At 41.7% G+C, this 18,972-nt stretch overlaps 1 protein-coding gene across 1 annotated transcript in view; it reads right to left on the bottom strand.

Moving 5' to 3' along the window:
• Positions 1-18,972, bottom strand: part of MYO9A (myosin IXA) — a 175,817-nt gene that overhangs the window by 91,257 nt on the left and 65,588 nt on the right. Inside the window, exons 4-9 of the mRNA XM_058811168.1 lie at positions 18,597-18,659; positions 16,848-16,947; positions 14,105-14,161; positions 10,274-10,371; positions 8,179-8,305; positions 1,013-1,102 (exon numbers count right to left, since the gene is read on the bottom strand). Of these exons, the coding sequence (XP_058667151.1) occupies positions 1,013-1,102; positions 8,179-8,305; positions 10,274-10,371; positions 14,105-14,161; positions 16,848-16,947; positions 18,597-18,659 (535 nt within the window). The remainder of the gene's footprint in view (positions 1-1,012; positions 1,103-8,178; positions 8,306-10,273; positions 10,372-14,104; positions 14,162-16,847; positions 16,948-18,596; positions 18,660-18,972) is intronic.

The following is an 18,972-nucleotide window of genomic DNA, read 5'->3' on the forward strand; positions in this document are numbered from 1 at the left end:
ACCCAGAGAGCCCTTGTGTGCCCTTTGTTAGGGCACATTTCACTTTTGCACAAAGGCAACACTTCATTTCTAAAGATTAAAGCTCAGTTACAGTTACTGAGCTTAAACACACCCTCAAAGTGGGAGAAAATATTTTTTTTTCCCCTGGAAAAAGGAGTCAAACTATATCCAGCACACCCCCATTGACAACATGATGTGTTTAGTTATTTGTGACAAAACAGCTGCTTGAGATGCTCTTCAAGGTGCTGTAAATTCTCACACAACCCTACAACAAGAGGGAATGGAGGGACCAAGTGTGGTGTGATGCTCAGTGTTCCTAATCTGGGGGATACAAGAAGATTAGAGGCAGAAATAGCCAAAACAAGCAGTTCAGCAGAACAGAATTTATGTATTTTGAAGAATATAAGAGGAAAAAATTGTTTCGCTTTACCAGCCACAGAATAGAATTCAGAATTCCTGAAAATCCCATATAACTACACTGGAGTCTGAGAGAAGCTGATGGATTTGTGCTGCTCCAAAGCATCACACAAGGGCCCAGGTTTTGAGGGGTCTGAGGAAAAACTACTGGGAATCTCCTTTGGAGATCTGCACCTCCTGCCATACGAGAACCACACTACCACAAGCACTCAAGAAGGCAGTAAAAATATAAAAATTTCCTGGAGTCTTGGGTCAGCACTCTGCTGTGGAATCAGTTCTCCAGCTTAAGGAATGACATCTGGAGATGAACACCTGCACCCACACACACACCCAGCAATGCACAGCTCTGCTTTGGACAACTCTCACACAACCACAAGTCATTAAAGCACTTACAAACCATCAGAATAAAGTACAAACCTGCCTTCCAGGAATGGAATAGAAGAAAAGTCAATAATTTCCTAGATTAGGACACCCAATAGATTCTCTTACATTATTTTGACATAAATAAAAACTGAAAGAAACTCTGAGAGTGCATCTCAAAGCATTGAAAACCATTCCAAGAGTTGCTTTTTAATAACAAACATCATGTACTGACCTCTGCCAATTTGTATGGTAAGATCAGCTTCTCTCCCACTGTCACTGTCTTTCTGGTCACCAGGGCCTCAAACAGCATCTCTTCTTTCACCTAAAACAAATGTTAATGATTATTCTAGTGATCTTTTTAAATTTTAAATCAAGTTTAAAAGATGCAAAACTGAAAATAAAATTCAGTGTAAACACATTCAAATATCAAAATTTAATTAAAAAAAAACCCACCAACACTTTTGCCAGCCCTTGCAGAGTTAAGTTCAATGGGTAAAAATATGCCATTGGGAGGAGCCAACTCAGCACATAAATCCAGCATCAGAAACCTAACACCAGGGTATTCAAAGGAACCTGATTTTCTACATTCAGGCATCCCAGTTGTAGCAATTTCCCACTGGTTTCCTTATTCCTGGTACAGCTCCTCCCTCCCAAACTTTCTCTTGGCAAAATAATTCAACTTTCCAGAGTTGTCAAGATGAAATCATACAAATTACTCTAGAATAAGCCAAGCAGTGTCATCAGTTTCAGAGATATCCAAGTGAAGGAGGGGGGTTTTTTTGTGCTTTTAAGGGTGGGGAGGAGTCAGAAGGAGGAAGAAACCCTTGGAAAAGCACCTGATATTTACTCTGCTATTGGCACTGGATGTTTACTCCATAAAGCCCCAGTTCCTGGCGAGGTGACAGTCTCTAATCAGCCCTCACAGGTCTGCAGAACAAAACTCAGTTGTGTCAACACAAACACTTCAGCAAGGAGAAAAGCTGTGCTGAGAAATTCCAGCTGTTGGCGAAAAGCCACTTTCCCAATCAGCTTCAAGACCCTCTTACTTTGAGGAATTCAGAAGGTGTCCTCTCTCCCAGAACAAATGAGTTACACCTAAAGACTTTGAGTCATTGACTGATCCTCACTAAATTTCCAAGTCAAAAAAGACATCATGACGCTGGGTGAGAATCTTGGAGCCCAGAATTAATGGATGTGGATTGAAGTCTCTACAAACTGCTTCTCCTACCTGAAGGACTCCATGCAGGCACCAGACCTCCTCTGGACATCTCTGACTGTTCAAAATCCACATTCCTGAAGCCATCCAAGGCCATATTTTTATCACAGGGAAACCATTTATGATTTGACAAGGAAAATGGGAAACATAGAGGTTTATCAATTGAACTCAATGATCTTAGAGGTCTTTTCCAACCAAAACAATTCTATGTACGTACTTTGACTTAAGGGCTTCGTGCAGGAATTAGTATGAAGAGGAAATGCAAACAAGACAGTGAAAGGTCAGGAATCTCACAAACCATAGCAATAATGATGCCCTTCTGTACATAAGTCTCCTTCTGCCAAAACTACTATTATGGGAGTCTCCCTGATAAAACCCAGGGAGTTTTTATATAACTGATTCTTCCTGCAACAAGAACTTGTTGCTGGGGAAATCAGAATACATCAGGTCACCTGTATATGATGTCACCTGCCAGCAAGGTCTCTGTCACTGGAAATGACACTTCAAGGTTCATTTCTTTAGTGCTCAGCACTACTCAGGAGCCCCCAGTTCCTACAATCCAATTTTACCTTTCAAAATCAAGCAGGGAAAAAAATAATCTTCTGGTTCATCCAGAGATCCACAGCAAGATTCCACATTTGGTTTCTATTCCTCTACATTCACCAAAATATGTGATTTTGTAATTTTCAGCTCTGTGGACACTTTTCCAGCAGCTCTTGACTGTGGGACCATCAGCTGCTCTCCCTCAACTGCACAACTTGGAACAAAAGTGAGTTTCACACCATCCATTATCCCCCTTCAGGATGCTGCAAACCCACAGCCAGCATGCTGGCTTTTTTAAATTTTCCAAGGCAACAAGGCAGAGGGGTGTCAGATGGTTCCTAATCAAAACAGTCCAAAGAAATATTCCTCAACAACATAAACACTTCCAAGTCCCAGATTTGTCAGCAAACACAGGGATTTTAAGCAATTTAAACAACTACCCACGCCCTCCCTCACCATCCCCAGCTCATGGTCACTCTGGTTCTTTCTCTCCCTGCTCTCTGGATTAAGGGAACCTGTGGATGTGCATCCTTCTTCTCCTGACCCGTGGAGATCCCATTAAAATCACTCTTGGCAAGGATGGGAATCCCTGCATCTCCCCAGGCCCCTCTCTGCAATTACCCCCCAGTGGAGCTTGATCTCAATTCCTTCATCACCTCTGATGAGCACCACGGGGGCAACCAAATCATCCTGATCTGCATTCAAGGTCACAGCATGAAAGTAGCTGATTCCTGATGCCAAGGAGGAGCCACTGGGGCTTCCTAAATAAAAACTCAGCACGTGCTGATGACTAAGGACATGGAGGCACTCGCAGCTTCCCCACATCCTACACCTCCTCCTCCAGTAAGTGTGAAGCACTGAAATAGGAACACCCATTGGTGCAGAGTAGCAAAGAGGAGAACACCACTTACTCCTTTACTTTGTACCCTAGGAGTTTCACTCTTGGGTCACATTTCAAGGGTTTTTGCTTCCTGGTGCTAAAGGGCACAGCCTGCTCCCCCTCTTAAACACGGCCTGCAGGAGTTTAGATCTTAATTACAGGGACAAAATGCAGATTTAAGACTTTGTTGCCACAAGTGGGCCCAGAGAGGGCTGTAAGGCTCAAGCTCCATGAGCAGTGAGGGGTGCCCAGCAGTGCCACAGCTGGGAACGTCAGCGGAGCACGGAGCCAGCAAGGGCTGGGCTGGAGCCAGGCAGGCAGAGACTGCTCCTCCAGTAATTCTGGGGTATTATGTTAGAGCAGCTGAAGAAAAAGGAACCATTTCCAGCTGGAGAACAAGAAAACATCAGGTTTGTCTCTCCTTTCATATTTGAGAAAGGGATTCCAGTGCTGAGTGCTCGCTCTAAAGACGCCTCATGTGGAGTAATGGAAAATAAATTCAGATTTCTATCAGTTCCTCTTGGAAAAGAGCTGAACCTGTTCCTCAGACTTTCCTTCAAATAACCAGAGAGTTAGAAAGGATAGAGGGAATGGCTGGAGCTGTGTTAGGGAGGTTTAGGCTCTTCCCCCAGAGGGTGGTGGGGCACTGAACAGGCTCCCAGGGAATGGTCAGAGTTCCAAGGCTGAGACAGCTCAGGGAGTGTTTGGAAAATTTCTCAGGCACAAGGTGGGATTGTTGGGGTGTCTGGGCAGGCCCTCAGTCTGTAAAGTTACACTCAATGGTATTTGTGGATCCCTTCCAACTCAGCATATTCTGTGATTCTCTGAAGTTTTCTGACTCTAATTCTGGCTCAAAATTTTACATCTAATGATGATATCCCTACTCATTGCAGGGATGTTGGAGCAGATGAACTTTGGAGGTCACTTCCAACCCCAATCATTCTGTGATTCTACAAAACATCATCTGAAAAACAAATTCAGAAGAAAAAGCTGGAAGCAAGCACTGTCTGCTCCATAATCCTCACCCCCTCCTCAATTAATTTCCAAGACATTTATCACAGGAGGAGCCCCAGTGCCCGTGGGATCCCTCTGGGAAGCTGAAGGCCATTTTCTAGTGGAAGAAGAACTTGAGCACATAAATCTCCTGGAGAGGACAACTTTAGCTCTTAAGAAAAATGTGCACTGGGAGATCTGGCAAAACTTATTTAGGTCACTTGATCACTTGTATTTACCTTTATTTGCATTGAGAATAGGTATTGAATTGGTTACCTAAACCTAAAAACTGAATACAAAACTGCTCCACTGAGCAAAGACAGAATTTATCTCTTTCTTCAATGCTTTATCCATGGAAATAATTTCCCATTTTAGTAAGCATGCATAATTAAAATGTTCCTACTGTTCCAATGGAAAACAAAAAGTCTCTTTTAAGGTCAACTAGATAATCTCTAATATATTATTTTTATTAATAAGCCCACAAATTAGCTTTTCCAAACTTTCCCCCCAGAAACACAAAGCTTTTACCCAGTTTTACACAACCCTCTGTGATTTCTGCTCAGGCCCTGGGATATTTGCAGTGCTTGCACAGGACTCCACGTCTGCTTGATCCATCAGGCAGCCTTGACATCACTCCCCAGCACAGCATTTCAGCAGAGTTTAAACAAAGGCCCTGAAAAATCTGCCAAAAGCATCACATAATCCACACACTATGTCTATTCCTAAAAAAAAAAAAAAAAATGGAATCAGGGATTTTACTGTAAATGAAACAATGATCTGCAGAGTCTGGCCAAAATCCTATATTGCAGTTTCAACAAATGCTGCTCTGGATGGTTTAATAAAGCAAAAACATATTGGATGGGGTTGTTGATATCTAAGAAAAAGCAAATCCATTGCAGATCATTATCTCCTCCCAGATTCCTTCAAAAAATCTCAGTATTAGCTTCATTTTCTAGGGACACAAATCTCATGACACAGAGGGAGGGTGGCTGTGCAGTGGTGTTGCATTAACTGGTGCAGCAGGGAGGGAAATTCCCCCAGTTATCATTAGAGGTCCCAACACAGACCAACCAGCTCATGAGAATTTGGGCCAGATTCCCCTTTGCAGTAGGAGCAGACCCTAATTTTGCCTAAATTTTTAATTTCAGCCAGGCTGGTGGTTCCCCTCCTGCCCTTGGAGGCTACATCCCCATGGAGGCCATGCTGGAGCACCTCTGCATCTCCTCTTGGCTGCTCTCAGAGATGGCCAACCCAGCTCCAGTTGCATTTTTCCTTCTCTTTTCTGAGACAAATCCTTGACTGAACAAATCCAATGAGTCATTTGAGTACAAAGATCAACCCAGAAGTCCCCCCAAGATAAGGAAGTATCAGATCACAGTTTCTTCCATCCCTTTGCTGTGCTCTGCATGGTCCCACCAAGCAGCCAGTGACCACAGGAAAGGAAGCTCAACTCTCTGTCAACTCCTATTACTTTTATTCTGAGATGATTTTTCACTTTTTAGTGTCTAATGCCAAGATCTGGAGAAGGGATTAACAACTTTTTCAAGCCAATTCATAATTTCAGCAACAATGGGAAAAGCAAAACTGTTCAGTGACCACAAAAAAAGAAGAATGTAATAAAAATAATTACCCAAATGAGACAAATACAAAGCGTCAAATATTTTAACCAGTATTTTAAATCTCTGGTTGAATAAAACTCATTGCATTTAATGTGGACAGCTGTAATGAATAAGGAGTTGTGGCTGCTTTTTGTAATGATGCTTCATCTGTTTGAACCCTTTGGTTCTTCCTTTGGGTCAAACCTGAATAAGCAACAACATCTGTTGAGGTCTGCAAACAGAAATGTGGCATTTCATGGAGATAAATCAAGTCTGAAAATGAGATTATTTGCTTTATTTCAGCTGATTTCAGTGGGTCTGTTTAAAGGTTTACACTTGGAGGCAGCAAATGCTTCCAGTTCCATGGATCAATTGTCACCTAAATGCAACTTAAGGGACAAACAACACCACTTACCAAACTCAGTGATGCATTTCATCAGATCCTACCTCAATGCAGCAAGCATTGTCCCAATCTAATTAACAAGCCTTTTATGTTCTAGATGGTCCTTTAATTTGCAAAAAGAATTACCACAATGAACAGAAATCTATCAATTTGCTCAGATATTTCAGATCTTAGTGGTTAGGTTTGTTGGTTTTTCTTTTTCAAATGGTGAAAAAGAAATATATTTATTGATTTTTACATCTTGTTGACACTACCTGGGGGTGCTGTTCCAGCCCATGACATTAAGGCCCTGTTGGATTGACGTGGCCCAGCCAATGCCTCATTTCACATAATCATGTGTAAAAACCACCCCACGACCTCCCCACATGCAGATGTTGCAAAAGGGTTTGTTTGCAAAGGCAAAGACCCAAAGCCTGGAACTTTTTCCGCTCTCTAAGTCACTCTCTTACTCAAAACTTTTTTAAAAAACAATTACTTAACTGATTGGCCACATTTAACAGGGTAAAATCAACAACATTCTCCTCCCCACTTATATTTTCCTTCTGTTTATTTCTGCAATCTCCAAGGCCAAGATGCAAAGAGCATCCAGCTGCTCAAACCATATTTCACAGAAGCTTTCCCCTCCCTAAATTCAAAGTATTAATGAAGTGCTATGAAAATCCCAGAGAGCCAATTCCCAAGTTCTGTAGGTAGGGAGATAACACAACAGTTATTTAATGGAATGAATGGGAAGAGCATCATGTGTAACACAAAAGGACAAGTTGCCTTCTGATTCCAGCATAAAATCAGCACAAATTCACCTTCCAGACCATCCAGGGAGAACAAAAGGGTAAAGATAATTTCTGCTATAATCAACTAGATGAAAAACAGTTCCGTTTCAAGAGGTTTAGAGCATTTCAAGTGAAGTGAGACAGCAAGGGGAGATTCTGGTAACCTCAATCCATGTCAGGAGGTTTTTGAGCTCAGCTCCTGAAGGCCAGCAGGACAAGGTGGCTCATTCAAGACTTTTCTCATTAAAAGAATTATCACAGCTTCATAACCTGCTTGCGCTGACAGAGCAGATCTCCTGAGAGCTAATTTAATGCTTTTGCATTGATTTACTGGACGTGGCCTGGGCCAGCCAGGTGGAGTCCTACAAACCCTTCCAAGGGACACCAGCACAGCAATGGCTCACAGAAGCCAAGGTATCAGGTCCTAAACAGCAGATAATCAATAGATGCACCAAAAAGCTCCATAACAGGCCCATAAATAGGGACTAGAGGGGGTGAGATGGGCCTACAGGTTCTCTTGTAGAATCTGGCAGGTAATAACAGACAAAAAACACAGTGAGGGAGCTCAGCATCTCCTTCAGCCAGCACAGAAGAAAAACATGGGGTTATGGTTGTACAATTGCTCAAGTTCCTCAGACAGATTTTGGAACAGATTTGAGGAGCACCAGCTGAAGGCTGGCAATTGAAGACACTGCTGTGTTGGACAGCAGGATTGCTTTGCATACACACCCTGCAACTTTTCACATTTCATCACAGAAACAGGATTTTCAGTCAATGAAACCTGAAGCTGAAGAGTAGGGGCAAAAACCCTCCATGAAAAACCTCCTAAAAAAGTTATTGTACCTTTTCCCTGGCAAACATGAACGGCCCATAAGAATGGAAACACACAAAACCTTACTCTTTGGTGAAACTGGAAATAAATTGTGCACGTTTTGTGTGCTAATCAGAGGTGGCTTGTTTGGTGTGAAGCTCCAGGAGGGAAAGCAGAGCCTTACCTCCAGCAGCTCTGACACCACAGGAAGGATTTCAGGGTTGCAGATATCGATGGAGTCATCCCTGTAGGTTTTCTTTTTGTACCGGATGTTCCCCAGGTGCAGGATGGCCGACAGCAGAGAGAAAATCCTAAACAGAGACAATTCATTTTCACTCTGTTTTTCATAAAGTGAATGAAGAAGTAAATTTGACCCTACCCCCAAGGGCCATGCCCCTCTTTGACTCATTCTCCTAATTTTCAACCCAAAGAATCCACTTTGCCTCATGTCAAGAAGTTTTTTTATTTAGCCAAGTACCAAACTTGCATCTGAAAAGTTTCCTTGAAAATTCTTTAACACATCAAACCCACAGTTACAAAATTACAGTCCATGTTGTAAAAAAAATAGAAATCCTCCATTAATCTTGATATGCAGATTAAATATTTATCATGCAATTGTCTAAATTAAGGGGTAGAGTGGGCATGGACATGCAGGTGATCCCTCTTAGTCCCCTGGGACACATCTTTTTGTCACCTTTTTGGATCTAGACCCAGCCAGGAACAAAAGACTGTACAAAACAGCATAAATGCTTTTATCATATCTAAGTAACTGAGGCAAAGAAAAGATGTTACACTTCAAGTAAGTTTATCCAACCAATTTTTCTGTTTTGGAGGCAATTTGATCATTTTTAAGTTATCTCCCTTCCAAAAAAAAATAGGATCAGACACTCAAAGAATATCCTGAGTTGGAAGGGATTCCACAAGGTTCATCAAGCCCAGCTCCTGAGCCATGGCTGACTTCAGCTACAAATCCTGCTTGTCCCTATTTCTACACTCACTTGGGACCTAAAAATGAATAAACCCAAATGTGATTCCTAGCTATGCCACCAGCTTGTCTGGACACCTTCACCTCTCCAAGTCCTCCCTTATCTCCAAAACAGGGATACTGACTCCTTGTTGTGAATTTCAGGATGCAATTTTATAAAAGCTCCTCTTCTCTGTTTCTACAAAGGTGAAACCCCATGTTTTGCTACAAAGAAATTACTTTTAAAAGTATGGTAGTATTTAAAACATACTCCCTATGTCTCAGCTGAAGGTGGTTCCTTATTTGTGCTGCAGTTGTATAATGCCAAGCAAAATAAACCTGCTCGTGTAGTGAAGAATGCACTTCATTTCTGACACACAAAATTCACCAGGAGCAACTTGTGTGCCAAGACAAATCATTGCACAGTAAATCAGAAGAGAGAATTTACTGCATCACCCGACTCTGCTCAGTCCTGACACTTCCTGATTGCTTTGCTCAGGCAATTAAAGCCCTCAACAGGCTTTAGACAAACCTCATCCTGAAAAAGCAGCCTCTGACACAACATATTCACACAAGTATGGATCCTTGGGTTTATCCATGTGTGTGGGGAAGATAGAGAAAAAGCAGTTTTAATTTCATAATTGATTTGTTACAAGTGAGGGATAAAGAACGAGCTTCCAAAATTTCTCAGTTGTGTGAAAATATCTTTGAGGTAATTTTTTATGTCGAGTTCTTCCCAACCTACTCAAGCTTTTCAAGCCAAAAATCAACACAGGAGGGATTATTTTGTAGGTTTGGTTGGAGATGACCCTCAGGAAACCTCTAATTCCATGGTGTCAGTAGTGTTGCAAGCCAGCTAAAGTCCAGTTTTCAAACCAGCATGTCCAGTGAATTAGCAAAAAAGGCCAGTTGGAAATGAGTCTACAGACTTAGAATTGCACACAAAGGGTTAAGTTTGATGAGGGATAATGAGAACTTCTGATTAAACCAAGCTCTGGATTCATGACATGCAGAGTGAGGCGTGATTATTCATGAACACTTGAGAAATACTTCAAGATGTCAACTCCTGCCAACGCTCCATTTGCATGAAGAGAATTGTTCAGCACAGCAATGATCATGGAACCACAGAATGCTTTGGCTTGGAAGGGACCTTAAACTCATGTGGCTCCACCCTGCCATGGGTAGGACACCTTCCACTAGAGCAGGCTGGCCTGGGACACCTCCAGGGATGGGGCAGCCTCTCTGGAATGTCCTGCCAGTGGAGGTGGCATTAAGCAGGACAATCTCCAAGCTATTAAGATGAAAATAAACTCACTGTCTGCGTGTCTTGGGCAGGAAGCCCACCATCTCCATGGCCAGCTGCAGCCGCTCAAAGTCGTGCTTCAGGTCCTCCCCTTCCACGGAGAAACAATCCTGTGGATCAAACACACAGAGGAAGCACTGACACCACCAACATCACATCAGCTCCACATGGCCAAATCAGCACTTCATAAACACCACTGGGTGATCTCCAGGTCTGTCATCAGCAACATTTCCAGCCTGGCACTGGAAATACAACATTTCTGGCGAATATTTTCTGGAGACACATCCCTGTTTCCCAGGTTTAACCTCTAAGGAAAAAGGTGAGCCACCCCATTCCAACAGGATGGTGAGAGTTGGTCAGCGTGACCCTACACAAAAAGGATGGGAAATAACAACAAGATGAAATCTGTTTCACATTTACAGGCAGTTTATTCCACATTCAGTCCTCTACCTAAGGAGGGAAATTCAGTTTTTAAATAGAATTCAGATAACTTCATGTAAATGATCAGTGCATTAAATCCTGTGTGGGAATGACAAAGCTTTAAAAATATTTCTCAGAAACTTTATTTGAACCACCAAGAAGTTATTTCAAAACTGGGAGAATCTGAAATCCAGGATATTTTATACTTCTTGGAGGCTCACTTGCCTGAACAGTTTAGTTTTTCCTTGATATCAGTCACTGACATGTTTGGAAAAATCCAGTGACATTCCAGATCCAACCAAAGCTGTCCTGCACCAATATTTAGGAAACAGAAATGCTCTTTAAATTAATATATGGACCACTAATGCCAAATATCTTCTGCCTTGGCTCACTGTAGGCTTCCCATGGATTATTTATTCTTCTCTCTGCCTTCCTAGCCTATATTTAATATTCTACCCATTGCTGCCAATAAAAACTACCCATCTATAAATCAAATTTAGTTTATTGTGTATCACACAATATTGCGCTTTTTTAAACCTCAGACTATTTTATTAACACTTAAATCAAGGCTTTCTACAAGTAATTAGAGACTTTCAACAAGTTAATCCGAGTGTAAGTAAATACAAATAAAAATTATATAAAATTCTATTATAAGTTTATTAAAATAATACAAATAAATGTTGTAGCTGCAGTTGGAATTAATTAAGCAGCTGAATGCACATAGTTTATTTCAATAATTTCCTCAACATCATATTTATCACACAAGCAAATGTGCAAAAAATTTTGCACAAATAATTGGGAAAGTCTGCATTAAATAGGGTTATGTAAATCATTGAAAAGCCACTTGTACTCAGTGATAGTACAGAAGATTAAGCACAAATACAGAATACACAGAATGAAGTTATTCTATATCAGCTTTGTGTTTTACAGCATTTAAAGCCTCACAACCATATCAAAGAAGTTCTTCATCATTACAGCTATAGTTATAATTAGAGTGGAAAACCCTTATTTAAGATATTTATTTATATTATTTATATATTAAAATGTTGATGATATTATTATTTTATTGTTTACATGTTTAAAATACTTATTGCAACATAGGAGGCACCCACACAACTGCACTAAAAGCCAGAGAAGTGCAATTGGACAAGAAAATCGAAATTTTTTTATCAATTGTCCTCAGGGACAAGTTAATGCTCCATGGGCAAAGTGAATTTGGAGCTGTTGAACAGTAAAACCATTTAAAACCACGCAGAGCATCGATGAAGGCAGGGACTGAAATTCCAGGAGAAAATATCAACCTCTTTTAGAGAACAGTCATTAGAAAAGGGCATTTTCACCTTCCAATAGGAGCTAATGGGAAACAACCCTAAAGCCACCCAAAGGGACACAACAATGACACCACCAAGAGCAGGGACACCAGAGGCACCAGCACTGATTATTCACACCATAAAACATCAGGGCAAGACCTTGTCCCTCCTAAGCTCCAACCTTGGCTTCCTCAGCCTCTGCCCTTCCACTGAGAACCCCACAGAACTTCCCACCCTCCTGCACTTGGCAGGACAACAACACACCCACAAATCCTGCAAATTAGGCAGCTTTAGAGCTTTTTTTTTTAAAGACACCAAGTGGTGCTTTTTAGTGGCACTCCACATTCCAGGAGACATTTTCATTTTCTGGCATCATTCCTCCAAAATGAAGTCACGAGTCAACAGCAAAATACCCCGGCCCGGCCGACTCCGAAGCAGCACAATCTACGCCCAAGGCAATTTAATTAACGATTTACATAACAATTGCCCGACTCATTAATCCGCATGGAAAGACTTTTAGCAAATTCCCTGCTTAAAAGCGGATGCTCTCTGCAGTGTTCCAGCACGGAACCGCTTCCTAATGGATGATAAATGAAGGATAATTATAAAATAGAGGAGTGTCCTTGATATTAGAGCAGACAAGCATCACAAAGTCCATCCCCACAGACCTAATATCCTGCCAGAGCAATTAGTTTCCCAGCAAAAGTGAGTTCCCTGCTTCCTACAGTCACATTGAAGTGATCCATGGATCTCCATGGAAAATTTACAGAGGATAAAACAGAGTTTCTTTAGAAACTTGGTGTCTGCAGCAGGTTGAGTCCATGGGTATGGGGAGAAGACCAGGATAGGTTAAAGAGTCAATCAAGCAACCAGGACTGCCACAGAAAATTATCCCAAATAAAATTATCCTAAATAAATTAACAAATAAACAGCCAAATGGTAACAACACATGGTTTTGTTGCACAGAATAAAGACATAGACATGGCAGTCCCCAGGCTGGCAGGGTGTTCTTGGTCATGTACCAAAGGAGAAGGTACTAAATTTTGGGGTTGTTTTAATTTTAATTCCTTCAGCAAATTGTCCCATCCCATTCCTAAAGCAATTAAGGGCTTTCCAACTGATAAAGGGTATTAAGGTCTAGAACAGCATCTGCTCATCACTCCCTGCTCCTGCAGGGCCCCTGAGGAAGCTGATGGATTAAGGATGCCAATCCAATATTCAATATTTTTAACCTTGTGAGGGAAATTCCCTCCTCCCCTCCTAAGGATTTGCAGGGAAATGTTGCTGTTAAGACACTTGTTTACCCGAGTGAATCCCAGCTCCTTCCCACATCACCTCTTACTCTTCCAGATGCATCAGCAGGACTTGGCAATCATCAAGCACACGGTAAAACAGGCAGGAAGGACAAGCAGCTGATGCCAAACGTGCTTCCACATGCAGGACACACAGACAGGGAGCACCACGGGACACACAGACACCCAGAGAATGATGGTGGTGCAGGAGGAGCCAGCGAAGGGGGAGAAGCTTCACCATTCCCTTTTTTGGGGCGATCCATTTGGAAAGGATGATCATGTCAGCAGAAGTATTTTAGGAGAAGGAATTGTTTTTGCACTCTGAACAATATCAGGATTTGATTTTCTCACAGATGGCTGGGGGGATGTTTTTGGGTTTGTCTGTTTTTTCCTGGAAGCTGGAGAGCAGATACACCACTTCAACCAGCATGAACTGATGCATCTCTTGGGGCTTCAAGACAGTGATTTGCTGGTTTATTGGAATGGAATTTCAATTTTCACATTGCTGTCACATCACAATTTCCATTTATCATCACGTATTCCATCAGGAAGGAATAAAAACCCCCTCAGTTTTCCAAAACTGAGAGGACTGCAGAGAGCTGACCATCTCCAACTGCTGAAGAAGCTTTCCAAATGGAAGGAACCATAAAAGGGAAAGGGGAAAAAAATAAAAATCTGTACTGTCAAGCAACACCACTGCAGGGCAAAGGGTGGTTAATGGGTTAAACTTCATTGGATTTGGCTTTCTTTGTGTCCCTAAAACACTCAAGTGAGAGCAGCCCTGCACCAGCAAGATGGGAGAGGTGGGTTCTTGTACTGACCGGCTCCGAGTCATAGCAATAATCATCCCAGCTCTGTCTGAGGGGTTTCTTTGTCATCTGAAAGCAAGGCAGAGCGGGTTAAGTGCTGTTCCCACCCCAAACCACCCCCACCACCTGCTCCCTAAGCAGGAAAATTGTTATTCTGCAGAGTCATTGCCTGGTTTTATTTGTTTTCAGGGAAGATTCATGATGCTTTTGCATTCATGGTGCTGGTTCCTGCTCACAGGGCACCTCATCCAGCGAGGCCCTCTCATCAATAATCCTAATGGATATACTAAAATCTCTTCTCTTACAGAGCTGAGGAAACCCTTGGTTTATCTGGAGCTGAAGAGCCACCAATGCCAAAATCTCACTGAACAACAAATTTGGTTTGTTCCTACTTTCAACCTCTGCTCCAGACAAACACAAGTGCAGCAAAAGTGAGATTCTTCCAAGCAATACTCCAAAGCTTTTTAGGAATTTGTGTCTTTTCCAATCAGACAGAGATGGAGTTGAGAGAAGTCAAAACATTACCACTCCCAAGAGGGAGAGAGATGGCACTGGAGCTCCTGAGGAGCTGAAAATAAAGATCTAAACCTGCAAATGGCTCTTTTCAAAATGGATAAAAGTTAGCAACCAGCACAGAAAATATTCAGTGAGCTGCAGGGTGTGCAGGGGTAGGTACACCTGCCACTGGTGTGGGAGGAATGGAAAAGTCCTCCACACCCAGGGAATACTTTGAGTAAATTTGCATTTAAAAATAAATTGAAATCTTTCTTTTCAATCTGCTCCCTGCATTTACAGAGCAGATTTTGGTTATGTATCTTAATAGATTATTTCTCATCTGCAAAGCAAACTCCCCTTTTGCTTTACATAACCCAACAAGAGCAGAGGAAACTGGGAGGAGGAAAGCAAAGCCTGACTCAGGACTGAGTCACTCCTTCACTTCAGGGGCCTGGTTCAATATTTTATGGCTTATCTAGATGAATATTTAATTCTCAGTAAAACAGTTAATGTCTGAGCTGGTTCTTTTTCCTTTTAAAAAGGCAGGGTCTTCTCCAGGACACACTTAAGAAGAGACTGCAAATGTTCAAGGGTCATTTTGTAATATTTCTCTTAAATGTTTCCCTAGTTTCTTTTTCCATTTCTCCACTATCTCTTTTTTCTCCTTATTTTCCTTTTCTTTTCTCCTGCAGGGCAGGGAAAAGCTGCTACTGCACTGTCAGCTGGTCTTCATGTGAAACCGTGCCCAGACCACATCTGAAGGTGCTGTTTTTCCACAGTTGTCAGTGTTAACTCTAATCCTAAGTACTAAAAGTTATTTAAAAACCTCCCAAAAACTCAGAGTGCCACTGCTGTCCAAACACTGTGTTCAGGGAAGTCCAGAGACTGCTTCCCTGATCCACTGGACTGATCTTAGCAGCTTTCTCCAGCTTACTTGCCCCACAGCACCTTAATTTAGATTAAAATAAACATTTCACCCTAAATTATAATATTTCTACTGGAATAGGAATATTTCACCTTAAATTATAATATTCCTACTGGAATAATGTGTTCCTCCCATTACATGCTGTTAGATTTCTAATTTTCTTTTCAATATAAATGCTCCTTAACTGCTATGTAAAAGGACTGTAATTAAAAGCAATGTTTTCAACTAACTGAAAGTGACTGGATGGACCAACAAAACCTGGGAATCCAACAAAACATTCCATCTTGGCATCTTCCCACTGCAAAACCATGGCACAGATGGTGCTGGAGATCACAGCATGTTCTCCAACCAACACCTGAGGCACAGAGCCCCCAGCCCGGAGTGTTCCTCACTTGGGAATATTTCCCAGCCCTGCCAGGGGTGTGTGGGAGTCATTAACATACAATGGATTTTGGTGATGATTGCCTGCTTTAAAAACATTCTTAAAAAGTCCCTGGTAATTGAGAGCTATTCCTGAATGAAGTTATATTTCTATAAAGACTAAAGGCTGTTTGGGTTGGGCTGTGGTTCCAAGTCTCTTTCCAGTTTAGGGGTTAAATCACTCTTTATTGCTCCTCATGTTTCAGCACCAAGAAAATTGAAATTAGTTAAAATCAACATGTAACTTAACTCCTCTTCTACATATTCCTCCTCTCTTTGGTCCATTTGAAGTTCCTGCTTGCAAGAGTCACTGGATAACGGCCTAAATACCTCAAGTAAATCAGTTTATTATAAAATTATCATCAAGTAAACTGAGTTTATTTGGCTGTTGGTAACACCTCATCCATCATTCATTCCCAGGTTTTCAATGGCTGCTGTGGTTTTAGTTATATTAGACTTGTTCTATTGTTAAAGTCAGAGGGTTGTGCTAAAAGCCAGCCAGAAGCTACAGAATTAGGATTTCCTCATGCAAGATGTTATAGCCCAGTATGCCACATCTTCCCCTCTTCTCCTGCTCAGGAGGCAGATATTAATGAGTAAATGGCATTCACACAGAGAGCAGGAAATTCTGACTGTTTCTCCCTCCAGCAATCAAAAACTCAATACATTTAACATATCCCAGGTACAGAAAACACTGATTATTTTTTCCCTGAAACACTACCAGGTGTTCAGATCGCTCATGCACAATTATTCCAATGACGGAAGACTTCCTCTAAACCATTAAAACCAACTTTTACTACTCCACACCTTTAAAAACCCCCACTTTTACTACTCCACACCTCTTCTTTATTAGCATTAAATATCAGCAGAAGAAAAGGCAAGACCAAGGATTGCATTCCTGTATAGAACTCCCACCTGGTTCAGGTAATGATATTCCTCTGGCTGCTTCAGGTGAAATGCTGATCTCTCCTCCTCACTTGCTCCTGCCAGGAGGTAATAAAATACATGGTAGTTCCTGGTGACAAATGAAAAACAAAAGCTGTTAGCCTTGAAAATGAGCAGCAGCACTGAGCAGAGGCACATTGAAACCTCCCAACCTGATTTTCCAGCTCCCAAGCTCAGGCCTGACACCGTTTAGAGCTGGTCTGTACCTGCTGTGCAGGGATGGAACAGATTTAATTATGTCATGGAGAATGAGATCCCCCTTCTCCATCCAAGGACAGCCACTGCCCTAGAATCTACTGGAAGGATTTCTAGCTGGGATGCTCATGTTTTCCTTCAGAGCCATGTGCAATGCCCACATATTTCACAGAATCCCATCATCATTCAGGTGAGAAAAGAGCTCCCAGACCCCTGAGTGCAGCCTGTGCCCAAACCCCACCTGGTTCCCAGCCCAGAGCACTGAGTGCACCTCCAGGAATTCCTTGGACATCTCCAGGGATGGGGACTCCAAACCTCCCTGGGCAGCCCCTTCCAATGCCTAACAACCCTTTCCATGGAGAAATTCCTCCTGATGTCCAACCTGAGCCTCCCCTGGCACAGTTTGAGGCTGTTTCCCCTTGTCCTGTTCCTTGTTTCCTGACTGTCCCCAGCTCCTCTATTACAGCCTGACCTCTTTTATTAGAATCACAACATATTTCCTTGCAATGCAGAAATTATGACTTTTCCTATCTTATTACCATTAAAAAGGCAGTGACTTTGCAGTTGCAATTCCATGAGACATGACTGAAAAATCTTCAAGTATTCTAAAACTCAAATATTCAAAATACCTGAATATCACTAATGCTAAACCTACCCCAAGGGACACTCATCTGTTCTGCTTCCAGACAGATTAACACCATTTATTTCTAAAATTAAAGCTGTGCTTTTATGTTGGATGTTTTCCAAAAGGATCCAAGTTTAATCATCTTGCAACACCCAAGAGGACGTTTGTCAAGGCTGTAGATGCTCTTTAACTCCAGGAACAGCCCTGGAGCATTCCAGAAAACTCACACATCTGTCTCCAAAGGGAAACACAGCCAGAAGTGCCAAGAGTTGAAAGGCAACTAAAGGCAGCAAAATTATTTAAAAGTGGAATAATAATTACTGAGTGAGGAGAGGAATATGCAACAAAGAATATGCATCAAATTAGGAAAGAACACACTTCACATAAGTTCATTCTCTATATAATTTTGGCTTTTTCTAGAGGCCCCTCTGAAGGCCTCAGTGAACTGCAAAGAAGAATTAAAATACCATGTTTTTCTCCTAAAATGACATATTAAGCAGTTCATAAGTTGTACAAGAATGAAGTGGTACATAATAATCTATCTGCCATAAAGAAAATAAAATGAAATGTAATAAAATATTGTAGTGGGAGGTCCCCTGCTCATGGCAGGGGTTGGAACAAGATAATCTTTAAGGGTCCCTTTCCAAATACAGCCCATTCTATGATTCTATGGCAAGTCAAAGATTTTGATAAAATAATGGAGTTTATTCCCTCCATTAGCACATTTCACCCTAAACAAAACAAAACATTCAAATATAAAATGCATCATTAATCTCTGCAGCACAGGGGTTAAGAGCATGAAAATCCTGATCCCCTGTGCCAGCTCCACCAGGGATTTAAGTTATCTGTGCCACATAGAGGAGTTAAACCCAAGCCTTGGGCAAAACAGAGGCACCCACCGCTCGTTGTGCTCCTGATAGACCAGCCGGGACTTCTCCAGGAGGTATTTTTCAACATAAGCTCTGTAAAGGAAAAAAATCAAAGCATTATTCACTGACCTGATGATACTCAGCTTCAATGAACACAGCTTTACCAGGGCCTTCAGCCTTGCTATCCACACAAAGAAGTTTCAGCCTTGTTTCACTTAGTTATATAAATTTCTTCCTCAGCAGAACAAGCCCAATATTATGTTTGGCTTTTGAGGTTTTTTTGGTTTGATAGCAAGCCAAAACTAACTTGGATCTGAAAAACATGATCTCAGATGCCTCAGCCTATGGGCAAGGGAAATGTTGTCTGCAAGTAAGGAGCTGGGATCCCTATTTCATCCAAAGCCAG

This window comes from Ammospiza caudacuta, chromosome 10 (genome assembly GCF_027887145.1).
Source record: "Ammospiza caudacuta isolate bAmmCau1 chromosome 10, bAmmCau1.pri, whole genome shotgun sequence".
NCBI lineage: Eukaryota > Metazoa > Chordata > Aves > Passeriformes > Passerellidae > Ammospiza > Ammospiza caudacuta.